The 26014-nt window shown below is 31.3% G+C and overlaps 1 protein-coding gene and 1 pseudogene across 2 annotated transcripts in view; one reads left to right on the top strand and one right to left on the bottom strand.

Annotated features, from left to right (window-relative positions):
- LOC139484837 (uncharacterized) overlaps positions 1–20978 on the top strand; it is a 35841-nt gene extending 14863 nt beyond the window's left edge. The window contains exons 5-15 of one of the 2 annotated variants that reach the window (XM_071268828.1): positions 227–343; positions 2589–2675; positions 3472–3525; positions 4758–4844; positions 5862–5924; positions 7740–7862; positions 9477–9686; positions 11128–11338; positions 17521–17613; positions 19618–19713; positions 20577–20978. In XM_071268828.1, coding sequence (XP_071124929.1) covers positions 227–343; positions 2589–2675; positions 3472–3525; positions 4758–4844; positions 5862–5924; positions 7740–7862; positions 9477–9686; positions 11128–11338; positions 17521–17613; positions 19618–19713; positions 20577–20894 — 1459 coding nt within the window. In that variant the 3' untranslated portion in view covers positions 20895–20978. The remainder of the gene's footprint in view (positions 1–226; positions 344–2588; positions 2676–3471; positions 3526–4757; positions 4845–5861; positions 5925–7739; positions 7863–9476; positions 9687–11127; positions 11339–17520; positions 17614–19617; positions 19714–20576) is intronic. The other variant, XM_071268829.1, reaches the window with a different exon arrangement.
- Positions 13981–17042, bottom strand: LOC139486629 (uncharacterized; annotated as a pseudogene).
- Positions 20979–26014: the final 5036 nt, after the last annotated feature.

Here is a 26014-nt window from a genome sequence, read left to right as displayed (position 1 = left end):
GTTACTGAATACCATAGCGTGAGCAATAAGAACCACAGACAAAGCACGGATGTTTTCAAGTGCTGTAGAAGGGCGAATAGGGCATTTATCAACGTAATAGCTTTTCAAACTTTGAATTCGGCACCAAAGGACGATAACTGTGTCCTTGGACCAATAACACTGTCAGTTTTACCATTTATTTTATATCAACTTATTAAATTATGTTATACATTTTTTTGTATTTCAGGTCGACAGGGAACACATCACAATTCTCGTCACCAGCTGGTGATGTACAGAGATTTGGAAATGTTTTGCCACTGAACGAACCTCCTTATAATGTGCAAGGTCATATGTATGAAAAGAGGCATGTTTAGTACTAAATTTAAAAACAAATGTTCCGCTTTCACTGTGCATAATTCATATGATAACAGAAAAAAGAGATTACACAATAAATACATATACTTATTATTTAAAATGTTCAAATAATTAAAAATTAACGAAACACGAACTACAACAATTTGAAACAGTATCTTATCCACATGCACTCTTCTTGAAAAAAAGACTGATTGAACATTTTTGCCTCATTATTAGTATAACAGTCATGGATATGAGTATATTATATCTATGTCTTATAAACATATAACATAAAATATACCAAAGTAAAGTCAATATAAGCTGGAGGTTGACAGTGTAAATAAAAACCGATGTTATTGAATGAATATGAACATTGTTTGTCATTTACTTTTTTATCCTCAATCCTCTTCAACTTTGTACTTGTTTGGCTTTATAAAAAGTTTAATATGAGCGTCACTTATGTAGACATAACGCGTGTCTGGCGTAATAAATTATAATCCTGGTACCTTTGATAACTATTTACTAACTGTTCTGCTAAATTAACTCATCATAGATATCAGGACTAAATTTTGTATATACGCCAGACGCGGATTTCGTCTACAAAAGACTCATCAGTAACGCTCGAATCGAAAAAAATGAAAAAGGCCAAATAAAGTACGAAGTTAAAGAGCATTAAGGACCAAAATTCCTAAGAGTTTTGCTAAATACAACTAAGTTAATCTACGCCTGAGGTAGAAAAGCCTTAGTATTTAAAAAAATTCTTTTAAATTTTGTAGACAGTTAATTTATAAATATAATATAGACGTAGATACAGTGTATCTGATATTAATTTTTTTTTTAAATAAATTTAAATGTATTTGAAACTAATAAGTATGTGGTAATAGCTTGAAATGATTTTAATTATCATCACGTAGTCTTTTCCTAGTTTATTGAAGGATACCAAAACATTACCCACACGTATGGTTAAAATGTTTGAATTTTGACCCGCTGCCGTATAACCGTTTTGAACTGAGGCGACGTAAAGCAGGCACATATCAACTATAAATTCATGTTCGTTTTGTTAGTTATGGTATTGAGTGATTTTGTTTCTATTCTGACTTCATTAGTAGGTTCTTTTATTTATGATTTTACATTAAATTAAAAGACATCAAACGGAAATGCGTTGCCTTTTGCTATTCGTTAACGTTCCTATTATTAAAAGTTGATGATATAAGAACATCTTTGAAAGCCTCTGCACGTCATTCACAACACTATGTGGCCATTTTAATATGAAAAATAAAAGTATTATTTATTTTCTAAATGACGTCTTTCAGATGTTCAAAAGAAAAAGACATGATAGTTTGTAAAAAAAAAAAAAAAAAAAGAACCAACGAAAAAGAATCGAAAAAATATTCCCTTGAATTTGACAGTTGTAAGAAATTAATTATACATTTCATTACAGGAAAAAAAAAACCTGGGTTATAAAAATATATGTTGGATGTTTCAAAGCACCATCATTTTTTTGTGATGTTTCTATAGAATATTTTGCAAAATTTAGGTTACATGGTTAAAAAAGCTTGTGCACAGGTCAAAAAGGGTGAAACTTTGATTGGTTCATTTCTAGTAACGGATATTATCTTGAATACAATGAAATGGTATGTGAAATTTTGTCCATAGTACTGGACAAGATGAATCAAATATTTCTTTATTTGAATCAATAATAAATTCTGCATTTGTTTTATTTTAAAAGTTCAAATTTAACAAAAACTGGGGAATACCATGATGCAATCACCCCTTTTAGTCGCCCTATAATAACCAAAGTTTGATAAGAAACGGAAGATCTGTTAAGTCTAGTATATTTAGAATGTTATCTGCATGTATACAACAACAACATATGGAATTGTCTGAAAAGGTACGAACAAGTACTGTTTAGACTGCAAGCAAATTTAAACAGTTCTGTCTGAAAACTCGAAAGTATATAGAAATTAACTTAAACTCTTAACAGAATTAAAGTGTTTAGTTTAGATCTTTTCAATGATTTTAAGATAAAAAAAAAAATACCGATCAGTGCTAGGTTTCATTTACTAGTGACCCCTCGTTGTCATATAGCATATGGGGTACAATATTTAACATAATTTGAACTCTAATAAATAGATTTGTTCAACAGATTCTACATAGCAGAACGTGAAGTAAAAAGAAATGCTTCTTGATTATTTTGATTCTTTCAGTCTATGCATAAAACATCTTTTATATAACCCATATTTTTTTCAATCTAGAAGAGATCAGCAACGACCACAAAGATCCATATCACAGTTGTCAGTCAAATCGCAGACATCCTCCTTTTCATTTGTAGGAAACCAAAGGTAATACATATATTTTATTCACATAGTGTCAAATTTAACTGTATTCTAGTTATCTATATATAGTGAAGGTGATTTGGTGTCACGATATCTCAGTAGCATGAGTTCGAATCCCGGGGAGGGAAGAAAAAAATATTTGCGAAAGCAAATTTACAGATCTTACATTGTTGGGTTGATGTTTAGACGAGTTGTATATACAGAATGTACACAGCCATGTATCACCATCACTGCTGGTGATCCGAAGGTTAAATCTGTTGTAGAGTTGTCACTGGTTCAGACGTACTTATAAATATAATTAATTCTTTGACTTGTCTTACATTAATTTTTAGAAACCTTTAATATAGATAATTTAGCTGATCTGTAACTATTCAATCTTCATGACCATTTACTGTATTACGACGCTAGATTAAAACTGACGAGGAAAGGTTATATTCCCAGGTGGTCGAGTGGTCTAACGCAGGCGATTTGGTGTCACGATATCTCAGTCGCATCAGTTCAAACCCGGGCGAGGGAAGAACAAAAATTTGCGAAAGCAAATTTACAGATCTTACATTGTTGGGTTGATGTTTAGACGAGTTGTATACTAGTTATATACATATATATATATAATATTTAATAGCTTTCTGTTTGGTATGAGCCAAGGATCCATGGTGTACATTTTACAAATTTTGACTTGGATGGAGAGATGTCTCATTTGGCACACATACCACATCTTCTTATATTTATCTATGTTAAAATTATCATACATTCCGCCACTGTAACGTAATGCTAATTTCCTATACTATCTGTTATCTTTCAGGTTTGAATACGATCAGTTAGATAGCGGACATGACAATGTTTCAGAATCAAAAAGGTAGTTATATATTGATGTGTTTCTAATAAAGAGAAATATAAACGATCGTCGATTAATGATTGAGTTACCGAATAGCAAGTGGTGATAACAATCGAAAGGCCACATCAAATTAATTTCCAGTTTTTCTAACTCTTTAAGGAAGCGAGCTACAAGAAATTTGCATAGATTCTGTGCTTGATATGTAATGTTTCTCACATCTTAATTAGTTCTTAGTTCTTATATTACCTTACCTAAAGTGTGTTTACCGACACCATGTTTTATATTCGCCCAACATTTCAAAGTATAAATTGGTTAATTTGTAGCAAAACCAACAACTCCGTGTAGTCTGATCAAATAAAAAGGACAATGCTTAACATCAAAAATGTATTATTTAAAGGGAGACAAATAACTGATTGCTTTTTTTTAAATTTATTTATTTTTTTATTTCTGATTTATATACAAAAAACAGCAACAAAACAGGGTATTGACAAGTAGCACAGTATTGCGCAATTACAAGAAATCTTCAATTGAAAATAAATACAAATCTGTTAAACGATTTCAGTGGGATTAATTTAAAGGTTTTAAATTTTGGGGCTTCTAATCTTGTTCTGATCTGCGGTCGTATGAGGCAGTTTATTTTTGCATACACTTTATCGCTTTTTGTTGTTGTTGAGTTGTTTGAATGTTTGGCATTGCAGTGCGACACAAGGCTACAATACCATGACGTTTTGCGTCTTGTTTAATGTCATACGGTAACAATTAACTAAAAGGGGGACGAAAGATACCAAAGGGACAGTCACACTCATAAATGTACAACAAACTGACAACGCCATGGCTAAAAATGAAAAAGACAAACAAACAACAGCATACACGACACAACATAGAAAACTAAAGAATAAACAACACGAACCCCACCAAAAAACTAGGGGTGATCTCAGGTGCTCCGGAAGGGTAAGCAGATCCTGCTCCACATGTTGCACCCGTCGTGTTGCTTAAGTGATATCAAATCCGGTAAATACTCTAATTCGGTAGGTCACATTCATGAACTTCTTAACTACTTTCACCTAACTCATTTGGAATTTGGTAAATACTTGTCTCATTGGCAATTATCTTTTTTGTTATTTCATTTTATTGATTAAGTCTCTATTAGTGTATGATTACACTATCAGAATATTAAACGATAAATATCCCTTCTATTTACTATCGATACTTACATGGACTCACTCTTAAATGAATCAGTCTTTGTTTTAAAGATTACTGAAAAATACTGCTGAAAACTCCGGTTGTGAAAAGACAATTGAAACCAAAAGAAAAAAGAAAAAGAAAAAAAAGCACTTAAGGTAAAATATAAGTTACGCATTTTGAATATAGTTCAAGAAACAGTTGTCCAACTTAAGGAATCTTAAGGAAGATTTCGTACAGCAAAATAATTTACATTACTTTTTAAAAATCTATGAACAATGGTGTGATATGCGAAACCAGTGGATGTATATTTCTTATATCCGATTGTTCACGTCATTTGTAACTTTTGCAGCTTTGCATTTGCCATGAACAGTGTGAAATATATAATATTACTCATGTTTAGTTTTATTCAACTCTATTTGTTACAGATAAAAAAATGCGGACAACAACATATATATTTTTTTAACAATTTTTTAGATGTAACCGCAATTAAATTACACTTAAAACAACATATATCTGTAGCGGTTGTGGAGATTAACTGTGAAATAAGAATGTGAAAGATGAGTGCTTAATACTGATTCTTACAAACACTTTGTCCATTCATGCTAATGTATTTTGTTTCCAAATCATATGACAAAACAGGTATTATTATCATGGTGACTTTGATACTTTATCGGAGTTGAGTTCGGTCGTTGTGTCTTGTAACATTGGTTTGGTTATGTATTGTTTAAGGAGCTAACACCTTTAAATGCCTTTCGGATTGTGTGAACCTAGGACTTTTTCAACAATAAACGGTCGGTATTTCTGTAAGAACATACCTTGTTATATTTTTCGCAGTCTGAGACTGTTCTTTCAGTGAATAATTCGTCGTGGTGATTGTTTTGTCTTCATAAAAGACCACATAAACTGTGTAAGCTTAAACATGATAGTATCATGACAAATTTCTATAGAATGAAAAGGGTTCAGTGATCGCTCAACATTACTTCAAAATAAATGACTGGGAATATTTTGCATATGTCGATGAACATGTTTATGTTAATGTTGATTTAAAAATAATGAAAATGTTTAATTGACATGATTGATATGTTGATTTAAAAAATAATGAAAATGTTTAAACCAATTTCAAGAACAAAACGCAACATAACAGAAAGAATAGAAACGATTTTTAATTACAGGAAAGCAGTTGAACCACAGACAGTACCTGATTCATGGGCAGATAAAAAGAACAGTTCACCAAGGTGCATATAATATCCTTTTAATCAAAAGAACTTACCAAAAATGAATGAATTATATTCCCAAGTTTATTGTAGTTTTTCTGTATGGTATTAAATTAATAAATCAGATCCATTTTGTTAATAACATTAACGGTACCAATTTTCTTACACCAGATGCGCATTTCGACAATACATGTCTCTTCAGTGATGCTCGTGGCCAAAATATTTGAAATCCAAAGCTTATATAAAAGATGAAGAGCTATAATCCATAAAGTCCAAACAGTATAGCCAAATCCGTGAAAGGAATCAGAGCTTTTCATGAGGGAGATACATTCCTTAATTTATAATAATTTCTATCATTTTGTAACAGTAAATTTTAATAACACAAAAAATCCGTATTTTCATGCCAGTACCGAAGTACTGGCTACTGGGGTGGTGATACCCTCGGGGACTAATAGTCCACCAGCAGAGGCATCGACCCAGTGGTAGAAGTGTTAATCTGCTGATCCGTTGTTTTGGCAATCGCCACGGTAGTCAGCAGGGTTTATAAACATTCGTTGGTCGTTTGGGCTGGTATTATATCTTATTTTGACTCTTCAAGAATCAATTCTAAATTGCAAACCTGTATCGATGAAAAAAAAAGTATACTCACAAAAATACTGAACACCGAGGAAAATTCAAACGGAAGGTTCCAAATCAAAAGACAAAATCAAATGATGTTTTTTTTTTTGTGTGCACTTTTTTTTCATTTTTTTAAGGCAAGAAAGCAGTCATCTCCAATCATACTAAGTACAGTAAATACAATGCCTCAAATCTTTAAGGGTCCGCAGGTGACCTTTCGCAAGAAATTATGTTCTCGTATTGAACATACATGAAATATATGCATTTTTACGCAAGGCAATAAACAATTACTTAATTTTCATCGCAGTAACGTGCGCATAAGGATAGCGAATTTTCAGACTTTTTCATATGCTCGTAAGAATACCAAACTACACGTATCGAGCAGATGTGAATTTATAATTGATCTTGAATACACATAAAAACTTCAAACCAGAGTCAATGACAAATTGATACAGATTCAACCTCTGCATCTAGTGTGATACGATATTTATGCACTCGAGACAGTTTTATTTTCAAATTTAAAAAACGACTTATATGTGACTTTCCTTTTTTTTGAGATTTTCTCGGTGTTCAGTTTTTTTTTTTGTTATGTTATCCTTTTTCTTATATGCCATTTAGAGAAATCAAGAAAATTTAACGTCATAATCGAGTTTTGACAGATGATTAACTGAGATCAAACGAACCACACGTTAATTAAACAAAAATAATCAAAGGGTCAGGAAAAGTATAAATCGGGTACGAATTAGAGAAATGATTTTACAACGTCCTACTTTCGTGCACTAACATACCCTTGCCCTTCTGAATAACATTTACATATTTGAAATAATACATAACGTTTATGCATCTTCATACTATTCAAACGTGACTCTTGACATAAACAACTGCTTCTCAGTTTATAGTCACCTTGTGGGCGTCTCAACTCATTAGCAGTATGTTTCTGCATTCTAATGGTATTTTGAAACCACAAATGCCTGGAGTGGAAATATACCAAATTATTTATTTTACCATGCTCACGCGTAGACAGAATTATGTCCATTGTCAATAATACACCATGTTTCGCTCCTTTTCAAGATCATGTTCATGTGATTCCCTCTCTTATAGTTTTTTTTTTTTTTTTTTATCTTTATTGATATCTTCTGAATGAATGTATAATATTAGAAAGTCGGGGAAACTATAAATAATAGTCCTCTGTTAATTGATTTAAATTTCGTCTTTCAGAAAAAGTGAGCATTCTGCTGAAGAACATGAAGAACATGATATATCAGAATGTACACATCAAATGGAAGATTTTGACCTTACAGATGTTAGAAAACAACTGGCTTCAGTAGCGACTGCAAAGAGGTATGTGTGTTTTCTCGTTTCTTTTTTATATCCCAATTGCCAGGAATTTTATTCTCAATGATAGCATTTGTATGCGGTCGATACGAGGATATATCGATCGGAAAGAAGTTTATTGACTGTGGACGAAGTCCTAGGTCGATATCTTTCGAATTCTCTTCGTCGATATATCCTGGAGCTCGTATTTACCCCATACAAATGCAACACTTTTTATATTATTGATGCCAATTAGCAGTAAGTAGAGCACAAACTTTTTTAAATCCTTGTATCGATTGTGTCAGATATTTTAATAATATCGTGCATTATCACGTTCTTTAAAAAGTAACCGTGCAATATCACTTCATGTTATGGGTTTGCTGTTTTCAGTCTATCTTTAGAAATATTATAAAAGTGACATTTTTTGTAAAAAAAATCAAATTTTGTTAAATCTACATTCCGTATATATGATATCGTGAATGAATATCCATTCTATTGTTCTCTTTAACTGTCGATGTTTTTGTAGACCAATTCAAACGTTATTTAGGCAGTTACTAGACTAAGTATAGTTTACCGTCGCCTTTCATTAAACCTGCTGTAAAAATGTCCGTCAATTCCAAAAACCACACACTTTAACACAGTTTGGTTTAATTTGCGAATAGTATACTATAGAGTTATACCGGATAAGACGCGCCGCTCCCAAAGCATCGTTAAATAATTTATAAAGATTATGAAGATACGTTGTAATTACTTTTTAATGAGAAATAAATAATGATATCAAAGTATTTAGTGGAATAACAGATTGAATGTAACTAAAAGATTTTTTTTAAAAGACATTAAGATGCGTTTTCCCATCTTGAATTTTGATAAAAAAGATAAAAGTCGGTGGAGATCTTTTTTGAAATGAGTAAAGTTCGAGAGGAGGATGTCATTAATGTATAAGACTTTTCATGTTAATTTAGAAAATTATGTGTTTTATCATTTTTACATTAGTATTTAACAAAAACAACTGAATGTTTTGTTTGATTCATTTTTTTCAACTTTGCCACATAAGGGTATGTATAAGGGTATGTAACTTAGATCAAAGGGGAGATAACTCACATAAAGTTATTTTGTAAATAGAATGTGTTGTGAATTTAACTTTTTTTTTATTCTATAGCAACAAGAGCAGGAATACGAGATCGGTGACCCTTTTTTTCTTTTTCCTTATCTGAAAGCATATTCAAAGAGCTATCTTCTCATATTTTATCTTTAAATTCTATTGTGTAGTTTTCTTTTTTATCACAAAAAAAAGGAATTTTTCGTGCATTATCTAATACATAATCTGACAATTTTGCACAATCCATAGCATAAAAAAATCCCGGTAATCAATACTTGTTATTATATTTCTGAAGAAAAGAAAGCTGGAAAGCAAATATCTTTTAGTCATTAGTCACACTGGAAAGATCGATTCGCCAGTTGTCTTCATTATAATCTAAAATTGCGCTCTGTAATTTCAAATACTCTTACAAAATAAATTTCATTTGAAGGTCATTGTGACATTTTCAATTCGCTTTGATTAAATGTGTGGTTTCTTTTAAACGTGCTATGCAAATGTACACTTTAATCTCATATCAAAATTGGTTGATATTCTTTTGGTAGAGAAGCTGACTTCCAGATAAAAGTAATGAAAATAAAAGCAGAAAGGCTTGCCAAAGTTTGTGAAGGTGATTCCGAAAATGGTTCTTTTGACAATGACAACATTTGTCCAAAAGACTATTTGCAAAGTATATGTTATGTCAAAAAGCATATTGTCAACCAAAACAATAAGCTAGACCTGTTGGAAAAAGAAAAGCAAAGTTACTTGAATAGGTCAGTAATCCTCTACAGATAGTGAAATTATATAGTCTGACCCTTAATCGTATATTTATGTGAAATATTTGATTAACAACAGACAGAGAATCATGTTCTCCTGTCTTAAAGTCCGTATATTCGTTTTTATGTCAACCCCGTAGTATGCGGTGCACTTTTCGATTAGTAATTACCAGCTGTAAGTTGTGGTAAGACTAACACATATTGATATTGGTGTGAACTGTAAACAATATATGTATTACTATAGGCCTCAATCATGGTTTGAGGAAGATTTAGTGGCCCTCTGATTATGATAAAGCTTTTGTTGAAGGTATGTTAAACTTTTTGTCTATAGACTATGGTAGTTATCCATTTTAAAGACGAGATGTCTGAGGTTATTTGTACATGTACATCATGTATTACATTAGTTATCTACGACTGCTTTAAATCAACACAGGAACAATTATTTTCTAGAGAGTAAACAGGCGTTTACTTTCGCGTTTACTTCCACGTTAACGTAAATGATGGTGCGTGAAAGGAATCAGAGCTTTGCATGAGGGAGATACATTCCTTAATTTATAATATTTTTTAACATTTTGTAACAGCAAATTTAATAACACAAAAAATTCGTATTTTCATGTTAACGTGTGTTTACTTTGAATAATGCTAGGTCTGCATCCAACTGTACATGCATTAAACGAGTAAATATATTCCATTTTCATTATGATTAAAATGTAGATTATATGTACGACCTAGTACTATGTCAACAAAGAAAAACAAAATGGCATGCATACACACTATAGTCAACGTGTATGAAAATCAACAATAACAATAACAAAGATGACTATAGCACAATAATACAATGGCGGGATGTGTAAATACCGAGGTATAAAACTAGTATGAAAAAGAAGATTTGGTGACGATATCCAATGAGACAACTCTTCAAAAGAGACCAAATGATACAGAAATTACCAACTACGGTCACAAACAGCCAAAGTTTCAAGTATACAAAGACTAATGAAAGATAATTATTACAAATCATAAAATGAAAGCACACTTGCTCAATAATGCTTATTTATGAATCTTTTGGGTAATTTTATCGAGAATAAGAATGGTAATCCGATTTCATATGTTCGTTGCATAAATAAATACATTATTTTTTGAAAATAAGTCAGAATAATGTGTTCAAAAATAGTATACATGCAAGTAACATGTACTTTTTGAGACCTAAAGAGACAAAATCAAAACAGCACGCACGTACACTTTAAACAGAATACATGTAATATTGCATGTGGTTGTACTGATAAAACATAACATAGTAAGACGTAAATCGTAAGACATGATATATTTACATCCATGAAAAGGCTGATAATTTCAGTGATATTTTATCTAACAGGGGTATCATTTTTGATGTATGTAGTTATATATATATATATATATATATTCTTTTTTAAACTTTCAGATTAAGTAGTTTTGCAGGAGCAATGCTATCTGATGATAATCCAAATATAACTGACTTAAACGACCCTAAACGACCTACCAAACTAGCCGAACAACTAGGCAGTATCTATGATAATGATTGGACTGATGCGATGGAAATGTTAGAACAGAGTCTACCAAATACAGAAGAGAATAAGGAAAAATGTGCCCATCATTTATATTGTGTTATAAAGGTAAGGGAAAATATTGAGGAGCAATCACTGAGCAATATACAATGTATACGAAGACTGGTACCGTCATTATCTATATTTGCATAAAGCTAATGATTAAACTCAATTGATATTTTAAATTTTAAATACAATGCATCTAAGCGTATTATCAAATCAATGTATGCGTCTTTTACCTGAAAACAACAAGAAGCTATACATTGATTTTTAGAAGTTATCATTTGTTAACACGGCATTTTATGATGGAAAACAGAAGTTTAAAAAATTCAATCTATGCTGCATAATAATAAACTAAATGGGAATAAAACATGTACATATATAATCTTAAGTACACCGATCTTCTCTTTCATGTAAAATTCAATATCCAATTTATGGCTCTCAAAGTTTATAAAACAATTTAAAAGTTGTGTCTTTACAAATAGAGGATATAATTTTATGTATATAAGATATGAAAATGTTATCCATTTACCGATTTACTTTTCTATTTCTTACAATTTTTAGGAACGGTCTTTTTAGCTCACCTGGCCCGAAGGTGACATCACGTGCGTCCGTCGTCTGTCGTCCGTCGTTCGTCGTCGTTAAGAGGAGAAGATTTTTGTAAAAGGTTACAAATATTTTACTACTAAAAAAATTTAACCAATTTGGTCAACAATCATCAATAGGGTATCTAGTTTTAAAATTGTGTCCGATGACCCTGCCTGCAAACCAAGATCGCTGACAGCTAAAATTAAGAAAATTCTGCAGCTTCTGGTCATTATCTTGAGTCTTATTATAGATAGAGATAAACTGTAAACAGCAATAATTTACCGCAAAGTAATTCCTCAAAACAAGTCAACATAACCAAAACAGTCAAAAGGAGTTATTGCTTTTTACAGTCAATTTTTAACAATTTTCACAAAATATTTTCAACTGTAACTACTGGGTCAAGTTCATTATAGAAAGAGATAATTGTTAGCAGCAGGAATGTTCAGTAAAGTAAGATCTACCACACAACACAATTTTGTAATGAATCCATCTGTGTCCTTTGTTGCACATAGACCAATGTGAGCGACACAGGCTCTTTAGAGCCTCTAGTTTGACTTTAATCATCATTAGTAACCAAATTAAGATTGATCCCCGAAGAGTGTTTACTCTATTTGTATATAAAAAATATAACTGAATATTCAAATAAGATTGACAATAAATTAAAACAATTTTTTCAATTCATTTTAATACCAGTCAAATAGATTCCCTTGTGGTAATTTAAGTTAGTTTAAACATATGTATTTATAGTGGATTGGGAAACAAGCTTTTGCAACTAATATTAATCCCTTTCCACTTTGCGGGTGCTATTGCTGCCTTTCAGGTATTAGCCTGTTATTTTTCGAAGTCTACAAGGGTGTTTTTTTTACGTGCAAGAGATATGGCTCTCACTTAAACCGAGTCAGCTATTTATCGTCCCCTCCCGACAGACAGACTATAATCGTTTCTCGCAAATGGTGTCAAGTCCCTGAAATTGTCATCCCGAAACAGGAATCGAACCAGAAACATTATTGTTAGTAGTCCGATGCATTACGGCTCTCTCGTCATTTAAGTTAATCCAAGATATGGTTAAGATAATTCCATCTTATTATATTATTACGCGACGCCACAGTTAAACGAAATAAAATTGTTATTTAGGCCTTTTGAACTTTACAGGGAGTGTCCGCTTTTATTTTCAAAGGAAAGTACCGATTTGAATAAATGAAACATAAAATTGATTGACATGAATTGAAAAACGGTTTTAATTGTTGTTGTCAATCTTATTTAAATATTCAATAACGAATGCGAATACAAAAGTCATATTTTGATTTAGTTCACATACACATGTAACAATACACACATAACCTCTCAAGAGCTTTTAACCGAATATGAAATAACATAAGTACACCACATTAAAACACACAACATGCAGCCAAGATATTACAGCATAGGCACTACTTTCATAACCTTTTTAAAAATATGATTAATACATGTTGGGCAGTCAATCTAAGTTCTGATTACTAGTGAATGCATTTTCGATTTTCTTCATCTGCATTAATTTTGTATTTACATGCAATGTTTGTATCGGGATATGGTTCGTTTGAATTACTTTTGTAACTTAATTGGCATTGTCAGTTAATACTCGACATATGAGTTTACATGATATCTTCAGCCTCTTTTTTTCTTAAAAAATATCAACTTGAGCTGTATATAAATCCATTTCTGTGGATGGGCCTGCATTTCCGGTTAATATTAATCGAATGATTTTGAAATTTAGTGTCCGTCAAATTGTATTTAATTCGATTTTTAAATTTATATTCACATTCTGAAAGTGAATGATTTTTTTAATATCTTGGTATCCATTGAAAAAAAAGTAGGTCAAACGGTAAGAAAGTTTATTTTTGTTAAAATGTCTTGTCGATAACAGAAATGGAACCACATTATTCTGCACCAGATGCACATTTCGACAATCACTGTCTGTTTAGTGATGCCCGAGGCCAAAGTATTAAAAAAAGCACATCTTATTTAAAATATAAAGAGCAAAAAGGTAAAAATATGGTTGCAAATTTTATTATTGTTATAGTTGATATTAACAGTACAATTTGAAATGTTAATCAATGGCATCATCTTCATTTGCTCTGGGGCACTTATTTGGTGATCAGAATTCTCCGCTGATTGGCAATAGTCCACCAAAACATCATCAGGTAGTCCCAGAAATTCAATGATACTGGATCATATGGTGCAGATTCAACTGAAATAATTTCAACAAAATCAGCTTTTGAGTGTGAACAAAGTACTAATACTATTAGATAACAAATTATTCTAGTTAAACATAAAAAAAGTTGCACAAATAGTTACTGTTCTTGGCCATATTTACACATATAGCGGTACATCATTTGTACTATCAAAAACAAGTAAAAGCGTACTTTCGAATTCATTTTTAGATGTATTGAAGAATGTTGAGACATAAATGTATAATTTACATGTGTTAAATATGCAATTAATTCACCTGAATGCCATTTTGTTCATGAACTCCATCATATGTAACGGGACATAAAGGAAAGTGACTTTAAGGAAGATCTCATTGTTGAAGACTATGTGACAAACCTTTTGTCATTTATTTCATGTTGTTGACCCAAAATATATGTTGAATAGTTAATACTATTTCAATAGTACCTGAATACAAAAATAAAAAGGAAACAATACCTTGTCTCTTACTATTTCTAACAACGGAAACAGTTTCTATTACTGGTAGTGGCATTGGCTGTTCATTCTTATCCGACGTGAAGGTAAATAGTTATCAAAGTACCAGGATTATAATTTTGTACGCCAGACGCGCGTTTCGTCTACATAAGACTCATCAGTGACGCTCATATCAAAATATTTATAAAGCCAAACAAGTACAAAGTTGAAGAGCATTTAGGATCCAAAATTCCAAAAAGTTGTGCCATATACGGCTAAGGTAATCTATTCCTGGGATAAGAACATCATTAGTTTTTCGAAAAATTCAGTTTTGTAAACTGGAAATTTATAAAAATGACCAGAATATTGATATTCATGTCAACACCGAAGTGTTGACTACTGGGCTGGTAATACCCTCGGGGACGAAACAGTCTTTTCCTGGGACAAACTAACTGTAATAAAAAGAATTCAGTTTGCTTTTACACTATCTTGCATGTAAGGAGAACTATTTATATATTATATACAGATGTACAGACTATATATGTGTTATATTAAAATTTGCAATTTGAGTTAAAGTATTTTGAAGTTTAAATTTTTATTTTATTTCTAAAGTTTCTTCTTACATAAGTTACATTATTTTTGAAATGTTGATTTTTTTATGAAAGAGAATAACTTACAACTTGATTATTTAGATTACGTAATTAAGACGGATAACAAAGCTACATGTAAGCGCTAAATTATTGACTTTGGATTATGTACCTTACATGTAAATTAAGGCTTTTGTTAAACAACCTTTTCCTATTACTCATGTGGGAAATTGTTAATAACACCTGTCACCCATGACTTGATTATTGACCAACCAGTGAAGATAGGTTGTGGTCAATGGAGCTTTACAAGGCGCTAAAAGTCATCAGACGCAGCACAGAAAGTCAGTACGACATATGTACAAAAGGAGCCATATGAACAGTTGTCTTATCTTGAAACAGTACAACCCAAGTTTAGTGGCATATATTAGAATACAATTATTGATGTGATTTTATTGTGCTATAATATTTGATGGGAGTCAATGCTAAAATGTGGTGTGCTATATTGTATGGTACCAACAAAACAAATTAATACATGCATTTCTCCTAGTCCTAGGTTATTTTTTCTTTGCATTTCTTTGTTTTTTTCGGGTTTAATTTGGTAGTTTGCATGATAATACTGACTAGTTACACTCCTACTTTCTGTCTGTTGTAATGTTCCAGAGGTACATTTACTTAATGCATCAGACATACTCTTTTTCTGTTTATCTGAAATGTGTTTATAAAAAAACAATGACAACATTTATATGAGTTCAGTAAAATTATTTTATAAACATGCACAATAACATAAAGAAATGTACAATAGTCATTAGAATAAAGAATATATAAATACTGTACTCAGTCATTTTACACATTTAACCCAATACCTTTTTGAGATTTTACAATAAAATTTAGGATAAACTCAATTATGATATTGAAATATTCTTACAATATTGTCGTAATTCAATGTATATTTTTGTTATTATATGTACAAATGATGTACTGCGTAAGATATATAGATATATCTTTTAACTGTATTAAAATTTGAGCAGTTGCACAATGAATATTAAATATTTGTGTAGCATTTATCTGAAGTATCACAACAATAGCTTGATAAAGATGCTCCATTTCTGTGTCCACTGATAGTCTTAATGTGACGGAATTGGAAGCCACTATAGTCCAGCAAGGTTATGCATGTTGACCAGATACAGTGGTTGGTGTATTCTCTAGATAGTTTTGCTGACTTCGACAAATTTTTCATAAACACTTTTATGGTGTTTTGTCCAATGGGTTCGTTCCTGAACCACATATCATCTTGTTCACTGAATGAATTCTTTGGGTGCAAGAATAATCTGTTACTTGCATTATTGTGTTTCTTCAGATATTTAACAAAAGACTTAACAGGACATCTATCTGTGCCAGTAGCGAACATCATTCCCCCTGAACCCTCTGTCTCATTTGTAGTACCTTAGTGATTTTTTGTTAGTTCTGTTGTAAGTTTACGGACCTAAATCTGCTTTTTTTGATCCGAGTCAACTTTAAATTCATCAACCTTCAATAGTGAGAGATTTTCTTGACCCCTTCTGCAGAAATATAAGATTGTCTCGAATATAGTTTTATTTAGGAGGCCCTGAGGAGTTGACGTGTTAAAAACTAGTGGGTGTTCATAAAGCATTTTCAAAGCCTCCAGTGAGATAGCCTCATGGTGGCTGACAGTTCCTTTTCCCTCTTCTCTCGTTTTCCTGAGTAGGAAAGTAAAATTGTCGTTCGCTCGGGTGAATTCAGATATCTATTAAGGCTCTGTCGTATGGCTAGAAGAGTATTTTAATGTCAATTTCCATACCTCTTTCAACAATGAAATCTGACAAAACTTTAACAGCAAAATTTGTTTGTTGACCAGGTTTCTTGGACTTAAAGTTCTCTTTTCTAAATGTTGTAGGGTCGTCTTGACAAAACCGCAACATCTTGCTTGTTTTTTTTTGCAGACGACAGTATAGTCATTAAGCGACTTTAATTAGTGTACAGTATAGTCATTAAACAACTTTAATTAGTGGTTTATAACATCATTATTTCAAGCGCACATATGACCAGGCTAATAAGTCCAGCCCACTTGTCTGTCAATGCAACTAAGCTCCGCCTTTTCGCGTGAAATCAAACAATGATTGACGTTAAAATCAATTGTCTATTGCAACAACAAGACATACAATTTTCGCATAGTGCAGTTAACGCTATATATTTCTTTTAAAAAGTATGCAAAATAGAGTAATTTAACTATAGAAGGACATTCTTACAGGAAGTATAATAATGCAGTATAAAGATATCGTTGATATTTCAAGTCAATACACTATTATTGTCTATATAAACTTAATTAAGGCACACTGAAGATTTTATCAGATGAAAAAAGTATTCTTTTTGTGCAAATTTTATCTTTTTTCTTTGCAGGTGATTTTCCAGACATGTAAGTTGAAAGCAGACGTACAGCTGCAAGGAATAACAGAACATTATTTTCTCTTAAATAGTCCCTCTTTAGACCAGGTAATTCATACAGTAGTCAATTCCACACGGTTCTTATTATTTATTATATACATGGTACATGTACTAATTATTTCTTTACAAGTATTGTGTATGATTACAATTTGTCCCCTTAAGCTTGCAGACGCTCGATACTTATATGATCGACAATAAATATAGAAACACATCTATAAGAAAGACAGCCTATAAGAATAAGAAATACAATGCACCAAATTATGGATGATGTATCCTGGATTGAGAACGATTGAAACGACTAGTAATGTGCAATGGTTAACTAAGCACATATTTATTGAAAGAGAGGCGAAAGGTTCTGACGGGATATTCGAATTCATACGTCGGACATTAACTGACAACGCCATAGTAAATATGAAAATAATAGCAGACAATCTTATGTTCACAACACAATGTATAAAACTGAAGAAAAGCTAGGGGATCTCAGGTGCTCCAGAAGGGTAATCAGATCTGGCTCTACATGTGAAACCCGTCGTGATAAGTATAGTTCGTAGGTAATTTTTGGGTAAAAGGACGGATAGCAGTTACGACAATTTGAACATGATATTCCATAACGGCCAAGTAACTCATGACATCGTAACATTTATGAACGGCTGATTTCAACTGGAATGTTGATACATAGAAATAGAAATTCACAGTTGGGAAACTTAAATCATCTCTTTTCTCGTAAAGTATTATTTCAACCCGACCCGACATACATTGCAATTAGTATGTTGCAAACATTAATTCTTACAGTATTTATTTTAAAGGTGTTTTCAATGGCAATTGGTTAACTATATCTAGACTTGGGGCAACATTGTGAAGTTTGGGATTAGTTTGCTTTCCAATGTTGTACTTGTTTTGTCCCCCGACTGTTTAACTCAATTAAAACTAAAATATTTTTTTGATAGAAGCCGTGTCGCCGTAATAAACTAAAAGCTATGTAATTCAATAATTTTTAATTTGTTTGTCTAATGTTTATTTTAGGGTCCTATTTCTTTTTTTTTTTATTTGATATTACCTATATATATGTATGGACTATTATCAGACATGAATTTAGTTTAAATTCTTTTTTTTGTTTTCATATGATATTGATTATTCAATTACGATAAAATCTAAGAGACTACATGTACTTATATATATATATCTGAAAGAATTTATATCTTTCAACTTGGAAAGATCTAGGAATTTGAACTGCTCAACGAGTTATTATAGGCTGTGATGACTGTATGTGCTATTATGTCCAGTAATATAAAGACCTATCAAAAGGACAAAAATAGCACAAATAGCGCATGATTGCGAGAAACTACCTGTCAACATACAAACGTCAATTATAATTTGAAAAAAAAAAAGATTTTTTAGAACAATGTAGAAGTAATCACAAAATTCTAAAATGACAAAATGTGATACAGTTTAAAAAGGAAAAACAGCAGACTGCCTTATTTGAAAATATTATAATTAAACATAAACACAATTCCTAGCAACAACCGACAACAACCACCACAAAATACCGATGACAAATGCAACGACGACAAACCTCTCTTAACATGAGGTATTCCATAAAGTTCTATTGTGACATAGTTACTCGCAATAATATGATTTAAGTTATCGTAATTTTGTTCGTATTCCCTGACTATAACTGCTTAATATTTGTTACAATTATTGACTGACCTTGAACATAACATATTACGCAATGAAGTTGCAAGCACGTATTAGTACAGTAATCTCACGCGTGAATGTCCATCTGCTCAATATATACATGAGATGCACGCAACTTTATTTTTAAGGAGTTTAATCAGAAATACTCATTTCAAAAGCCAGAAAACAATAAAACTCAATATGCAAATAAAATACAGACAACACCATTACCAAAAAGGAAACCAAAGAGTTTAGATATGCAACAAAATAGTATAATTCCTTATATTGTCATGCATATTACTGCATACATTGTTTTGTATAATTCAACTTAAGATTGTAATATTCATATATGATAGTTTATGCTATGTCATTCTGCAGATCAAAGGTTGGTGGCTGAATTATCCGTCCGAGAGAAAAAAAATTATTGACGGCAGAAAAATTACCGCAATGGGTGTTATAAAGCAACTTGAAGAGGTATTTATTTAAGAATTGAACGCTTCTTTTTTGTAACTTCATTGGGTTGTAAAAGCGTTGACCGAAGTACATTTTTTATGAAGCGCGCAAGCGCTTCATTCTAAAAATGTGCACACGGTCAACGCTTTTACAACCCTATGAAGTTACAAAAAGAAGCATTTAATACTTATAATTACATTTTTTTAGCTAGGATAATGAAAACACGAAATTTTTAATTATTCTTTTTAATTCTACTGTGCACTTTATTGTGGGATCTCGTGTTATCATGGATGAGTTTTATTGAGTGATACAATTGCTTAAGGAATAACACGTGATGTGCAGTTAGCCAATCAGAATAACGTATTGTAATGAAACATACATCTAATGTAATTATTTAAAAATAAATTGATTCACTTTTTACAATTGCAACTACATCAGTAACGCTCATCATTATAATCATAAACTTAAAGGATAGTGTGTGTACTGAATATATGACCATTGAAAAAAGAAACTAGTCCTATAACCGCTGTATTATTCGTGAAATTTTAATATTGTTATTGATTTTTTATTCCATTAGGTATGCATTGCATAAATTCGCATTCAATAAGCTGATTACTTATATTACATTTTAATGATTATAAGGTTTGTTTAGTCTTTGAAATTCCGTGACTTATTATAAATAGAATAAACAATGATAATGTTTTCCAAAAACATAACGACATTAAACCATATGTAAAACAACTAAAATTCTAAATAAAAAATACAGATGATTATTTAAAGAGCAGGTTTCCTTCATGCGTCTTATTGTGATTTTACCTTTTTGTATAAAAACACCAGTATTGCATCAGAGCAAAAATCTACATTGAGTTGAATTTTATTTTCAGACTTTAAAAGATGATCAAGTCTTTCTGCAGCAAATGAACGATTGCTATCCTAAACTTGACCTTGATATGTTTGATGTTCTATTGTCAACCTCATATTTTAAAAAATGCATAGATATTTGTTGGAATCTTGTCATACAGGATCCTCCAATGTATCTTGAGACGGCCAAACTAGAAGGCAAACTACTAGATAAAGAACATTACAAAGAATATACAAAATCTGGAACCAAAATAAAATACGTCGTATGGCCCGCATTATACTTGTTTTGCAATGATGAAAAAGGTCCTTTGATGGCTAAAGGTGTTGTGCAAGTTAATTGAATATTTTGAAAACAAATTATGGATAATGTCAAATATCATCATGAATCTGGCTTTGTAATCTGACAATAAATACGAATTATCTCACTTGTAGTTTTTGTTGTAATTTATCATGCATTATTTTTTTTAATTTATTTTTTCATAATAATTCCTACATTTGAATGAATGTTTTGTATCTATGTCCAAATGTAAATTATATGATAGTTTTTTTTCCCTACAACGTACGTAATAATGAACAAAACGAAAAGCATGCTGCATAGAGGAAACAAATGTCAAGATGCTGAACTTTCTGACTGACAACATATTTTCTAAATTTAGAGGTAGATTTTTAACAGTGATTTGCATTTATATATTAACTGTATGGCTCTCTTTTTATTTTCGGAGCGCCTTAAGACACTGGAAAAAAACATCAATTAAGCTAGAACATTGAATTTCACATTATATTAGAGATCACCCTAAATGTCGTGTTGATTTCTTTTGTTTTCTGTGTTTGTATTGTGTACTATTGTTTGTCTGTTATTCTTTTGTTTAAGCCATGGCGTTGTCATTTTATTTTCGATTTATGAATGTCCCACTGGTATTATTCGGCCCTCTTCTATAAAAGGCCCAAAATGAAAAACGTTCAATGTTTAAAATCAAACTGATTAATATACAAAATATTGAAGTTTATAATTTGTATACATGATATACAGCAAGAAACGACAACAAGTTAACACAAAGCTCCTGATTTGGAATAGGAACATACATAATATTACGGGGTTAAACTAGTTTGAAGGCGCAGATCTTCCTGAATCCAGATTTTCATAAAAAAAAGCCTCCCTTTGAAGTTGTTTGGTTGATCACAAAGGTAGTGTCTTTTTCAATTCAGGAATATGAGAGTTGTTTACCATTCGATAGAGGACCCATGCTGATAATCTTAGTTAACGTTATCCATGTCAACAACATGAACCCAGGAGAAGCCTATTTTTCTAAACACAACCGATTGGTGTAACCAAAAACATGGATGCACGGAAAAACAAGACTGCTTTATTATTGACTTTTCAAAACCCTCCGATAAAGTAATCCACAAATTGTTTATACACAAACTTGATCACTATGAAATTAGAGGGGAAACCAACAAATAGATACTAGCTTTAGTTGTAGATTGGCAAAAATGTGAAACAATCAACGTATAATTGTAGGAGGGCTGTGATTGGATGTAAGGGTACAATGTATATTTTAATTAACTATGAATAACTACAGTGTGTAAATTTACAATATAAATTTTAAAACCTATTGAAATATTTTCTAGAGAATTATTCGAAAAGGCTTCCAAAATGTCATAAATTTGGTGCAAAATGACGGTGGGCATGGATAACATAAACAAGCTCCATTGGAAATTGGTCATGATACTATTTGGCTTCAATTTTTAAAATAGATTAATAAAGTACAAACATCACACATAACTGTTTTATCCAGGTTTTTATTATAAAAACTGGTAAATTTAGAAAATGTTAGTATTGTCGCCTATGGCAGAATAAATAGTACCGTTTTCCCTTGTATATATTTCGGAGTTTAGTATTACGTCAATTATCACTGAATTAGTATACATTTGTGTTTAGGGGCAAGCTGAACACGCCTTCGGGTGCGGGAGTTTCTCGCTGTATACACCTTATCGCTATCACTACAAACCATTAAAAGTCTGAAATGGCCTATATCTGTACTCGACTGTACTGATTTTTACTCGACCAGTCTGAATTCGTCTGAGATTTACTTGATAATACTCGACTGTAGTCTGAATCATACTTAACAGTCTGAATGTGTACTTGACCAGTACATAACCATTTTATACGAGTCTTAACCGTACTCAACCTAGTCTGAACCGTACTCGACCTAGTCTGAACCATACTCGACCCAGTCTGAACCATACTCGATCAAGTCTTAACCAACCTAGACCTTTCTTTGTATCTATCAACTGAATTTTATCAATTTAGGAATTCTTTTTTATAAAAATGAAATTTGAACAACAACTTGAAATTAAAAATGTATTCAATACAGTATTGAAATTAAAATATCACAATAATCAACCATAATATAACTTCAACTCAATTTATTTAACACTTACATAATAATGTATATCAACTTTTAAAATATAAATAAAACAAGCTGATCAAATAATCTAAAAAATTGAGTTTTTATTTTCAATATTATTCAAAATTTTATGAATATTTCGGAAGTATTTTATGGTAACAGGACTATTTTCACCATTAACTTAAGCCTAGTATCGATTTATGTTCAACTTGTCAGTTGACTTTAGTGAATAATGCAGTGAGTGTTTTTTATTAAGATATATATAAAATAGTATATAAAAAAAACTTAATAAATTTTAAAAAAAATGAGAGCTTAACTGTTTTGTTTTATTAAACCAAGAATTTAATATAATCATGATAATAGAATTTTTATAGCAATTCTTGATAACCTTTTTAAAAAAGGAAATATATCCCAAAGTAACAATAAAAAAAAAATCAATTAATTTTAGTATTTTTTTGTCAAATTAACATGGCATACATAAAGCACTTTAATATGTTCTAATAACCTCAGTACATGTGTGTTTTACAGGTAAAAAGAAAGCCCTATTTTCTTAAATTTGTGTATTACTTATCTAGTACATACATTTTGTACATGTATATTCGAAAGGCCTTGTTATTTAATTCAAACAGGATGTTGCAATTTTGAATCAATGTTATTTAGAATTTAATACCTCTGGCCAAGTGTGATCTTATTTATGAGTTTGCCCCCAAGCAGAGGTTATACTTTATATTTCACCACTAATCAGAAAAACAAAATTTTATTTATTTTATAATTTTATCCCTTTTTTATATAAGTTATATATAATATTTTTTTTTTTTATCCTAAATATAATCAGAGATATATTTCTTTTATAAGGTTAAATTTTTTTATAAATTTTGTTGTACCGTTGTTATATATATCAGTTAAAAAGAAATTTATTTTAACAGTTACAAAAGTAGAGTTTTTTTGGTCTAGTATGGTTCAGACTGGTCGAGGATTGTTTAGACCTTTGGTTAAGTATGGTTTAGACTAGAAAAATAGGTCGAGTACATGTCGGGATTGGGTTAAGACTGTTTCAGACTGGTCGAGTAATAGTTCAGACTATTTTCAATGGCAAAGATAAGGGTCAAGTACGATTCAGTACAGTCAAGTATGGTTCAGACTGGGGTCGAGTAATGTCAAGTAAAAGTCAGACCAATTCAGATTGGTCGAGTAAAAATCAGTACAGTCGAGTACAGATATAGGCCATTTCAGACTTTAATGGTTTGTAGTGTATTTGTCCGCCATTGCTGGCTATCACACAGGTTCCCGTACAATTTTGACGTCATAAAACAAAATATCTGACGCCACAATGGAAAAGTGATTGTTGTTTGCGTCAAAAGTTCAAGCGGCCGGGTCATCCGGGATTAGCGATAAGGTGTAATGTAGACCTATTGGCGGCTGTTGTCTGCTCTTTGGTCGGGTTGTTGTTTTTAGACAAATTCCCAATTTCCATTCTCAATTCTATGTACATACGTTGAGTCATTAACAACAAATACAATGGAGATGTAAAAATTTTACAGAGAGAAGGTTAATTGATAAAAAAAAAAGTGAACTACAATGACACCCAACTGAGGACCTCACTGTAACTTTGAGGTGAATAACAGATGAACAGCAATAAAAGCGCAGTCAATTTGGGTTTTGAGTGTGTATTGAATTTGTGATATGTATGGATAGCTATTTTTTTTATTACACAAAGTTTAAACCTTAGATTGTTTATATAATAAGATGTATTCATAAGTTCTCTGAACATAGGAACATTACAATTTGTTTTATATATTAGTAAATATATTCTGTCTGTGGTAAATAAATTGCATCTTATGGTATTTAACACTAATATCGCCAGGCATTTCCCATTTTAATACCCCCTCCCCCCCCCCCCCCCCCCACACACACACACATTATCTTTGCGTTTTATGTTATAAAAACTAAAATATTGAACATTCCGTTTCCCGAGGAAAATTCAATACGAAAAGTCCCTCACCAAATGGATAAACCATTGCTCAAAAATATAAAACGAATGGATAGAAACTGTCATATTCCTAACTAGGTACAACCATTTTTTTCCCCTTATATGTAGGAAACATTCTAAACATTTACAGAATATAAACATTATTATATCTGTCCCTTATTACATCGAAATGGTTTCAGTTTTAAACGTTTTATTTTAAATAAATGTACGGTGCAGGAGGATTTTGGATAATATTCTGGCCTATTAAGAACTGATAAAATATACCAAATACTATTCTGTTTTTGACAATTCAATGCACATATATCGGGTACTAGCATCATTAAGTCATGCTAAATTACTGAAATCTTCACAATTTTATCATTTTAGTTAAAGTTTAGACGGTTTCCGTCTTAAATGAAAGTGGCCGCATTCGTGTTCATTCTTAATTTCTTAATATTTAAATGTAAGTTGTATTTTATGATAACACATATAAAGGTTGAGGATGAACACGGATGCGGCCACTTTCATTTTTGACAAAAACCATCTGAAAAATGGCATTTTTGACATATTTGATAGATTTGTCAGATTTAAGCTTAAATCGGAGCATTTTTAATGACTAAATCAGTTAAAATCTTCCACATAACTTAATTGAATCAATTGAAATAGACACTTAATTATTTAAAAATTGTCCAAAATCTTTCGTCAGATGAACCTGAATTGTGAGACCAAAATCGGCCCTTACCGGACCTACTCCTTTTGTTTCCCGAACAAAATGCACTACTATTGTATTAAAAAATATTAAAACTTAATTACTCATAATAAATATAGACTTTTGATACCAAACACGACTGAAAAGAAACAAATGCAAATTTTCACAATTTCACGCATTTTTACAAAATGACAATTTCTTATCTTGCTATGGTTTTCGTCACTTTAGATTTTAAAATATGCTGTTGAACCTGTTTCTTTTAAATGTCTTCTTTAAATTTCTGAAACTCAGGTTTAATGTGAAAAGGAATAGTAAAGTATTTCCCCATCAATTGAATGTTGTTAACACATAGGAAATTTCATGTAAGATAAATTT

This window comes from Mytilus edulis, chromosome 8, assembly GCF_963676685.1.
Source record: "Mytilus edulis chromosome 8, xbMytEdul2.2, whole genome shotgun sequence".
Lineage (NCBI taxonomy): Eukaryota > Metazoa > Mollusca > Bivalvia > Mytilida > Mytilidae > Mytilus > Mytilus edulis.
Note: the sequence above shows the minus strand (reverse complement) of the source record. Positions and strands in the feature narration are given on the sequence as shown.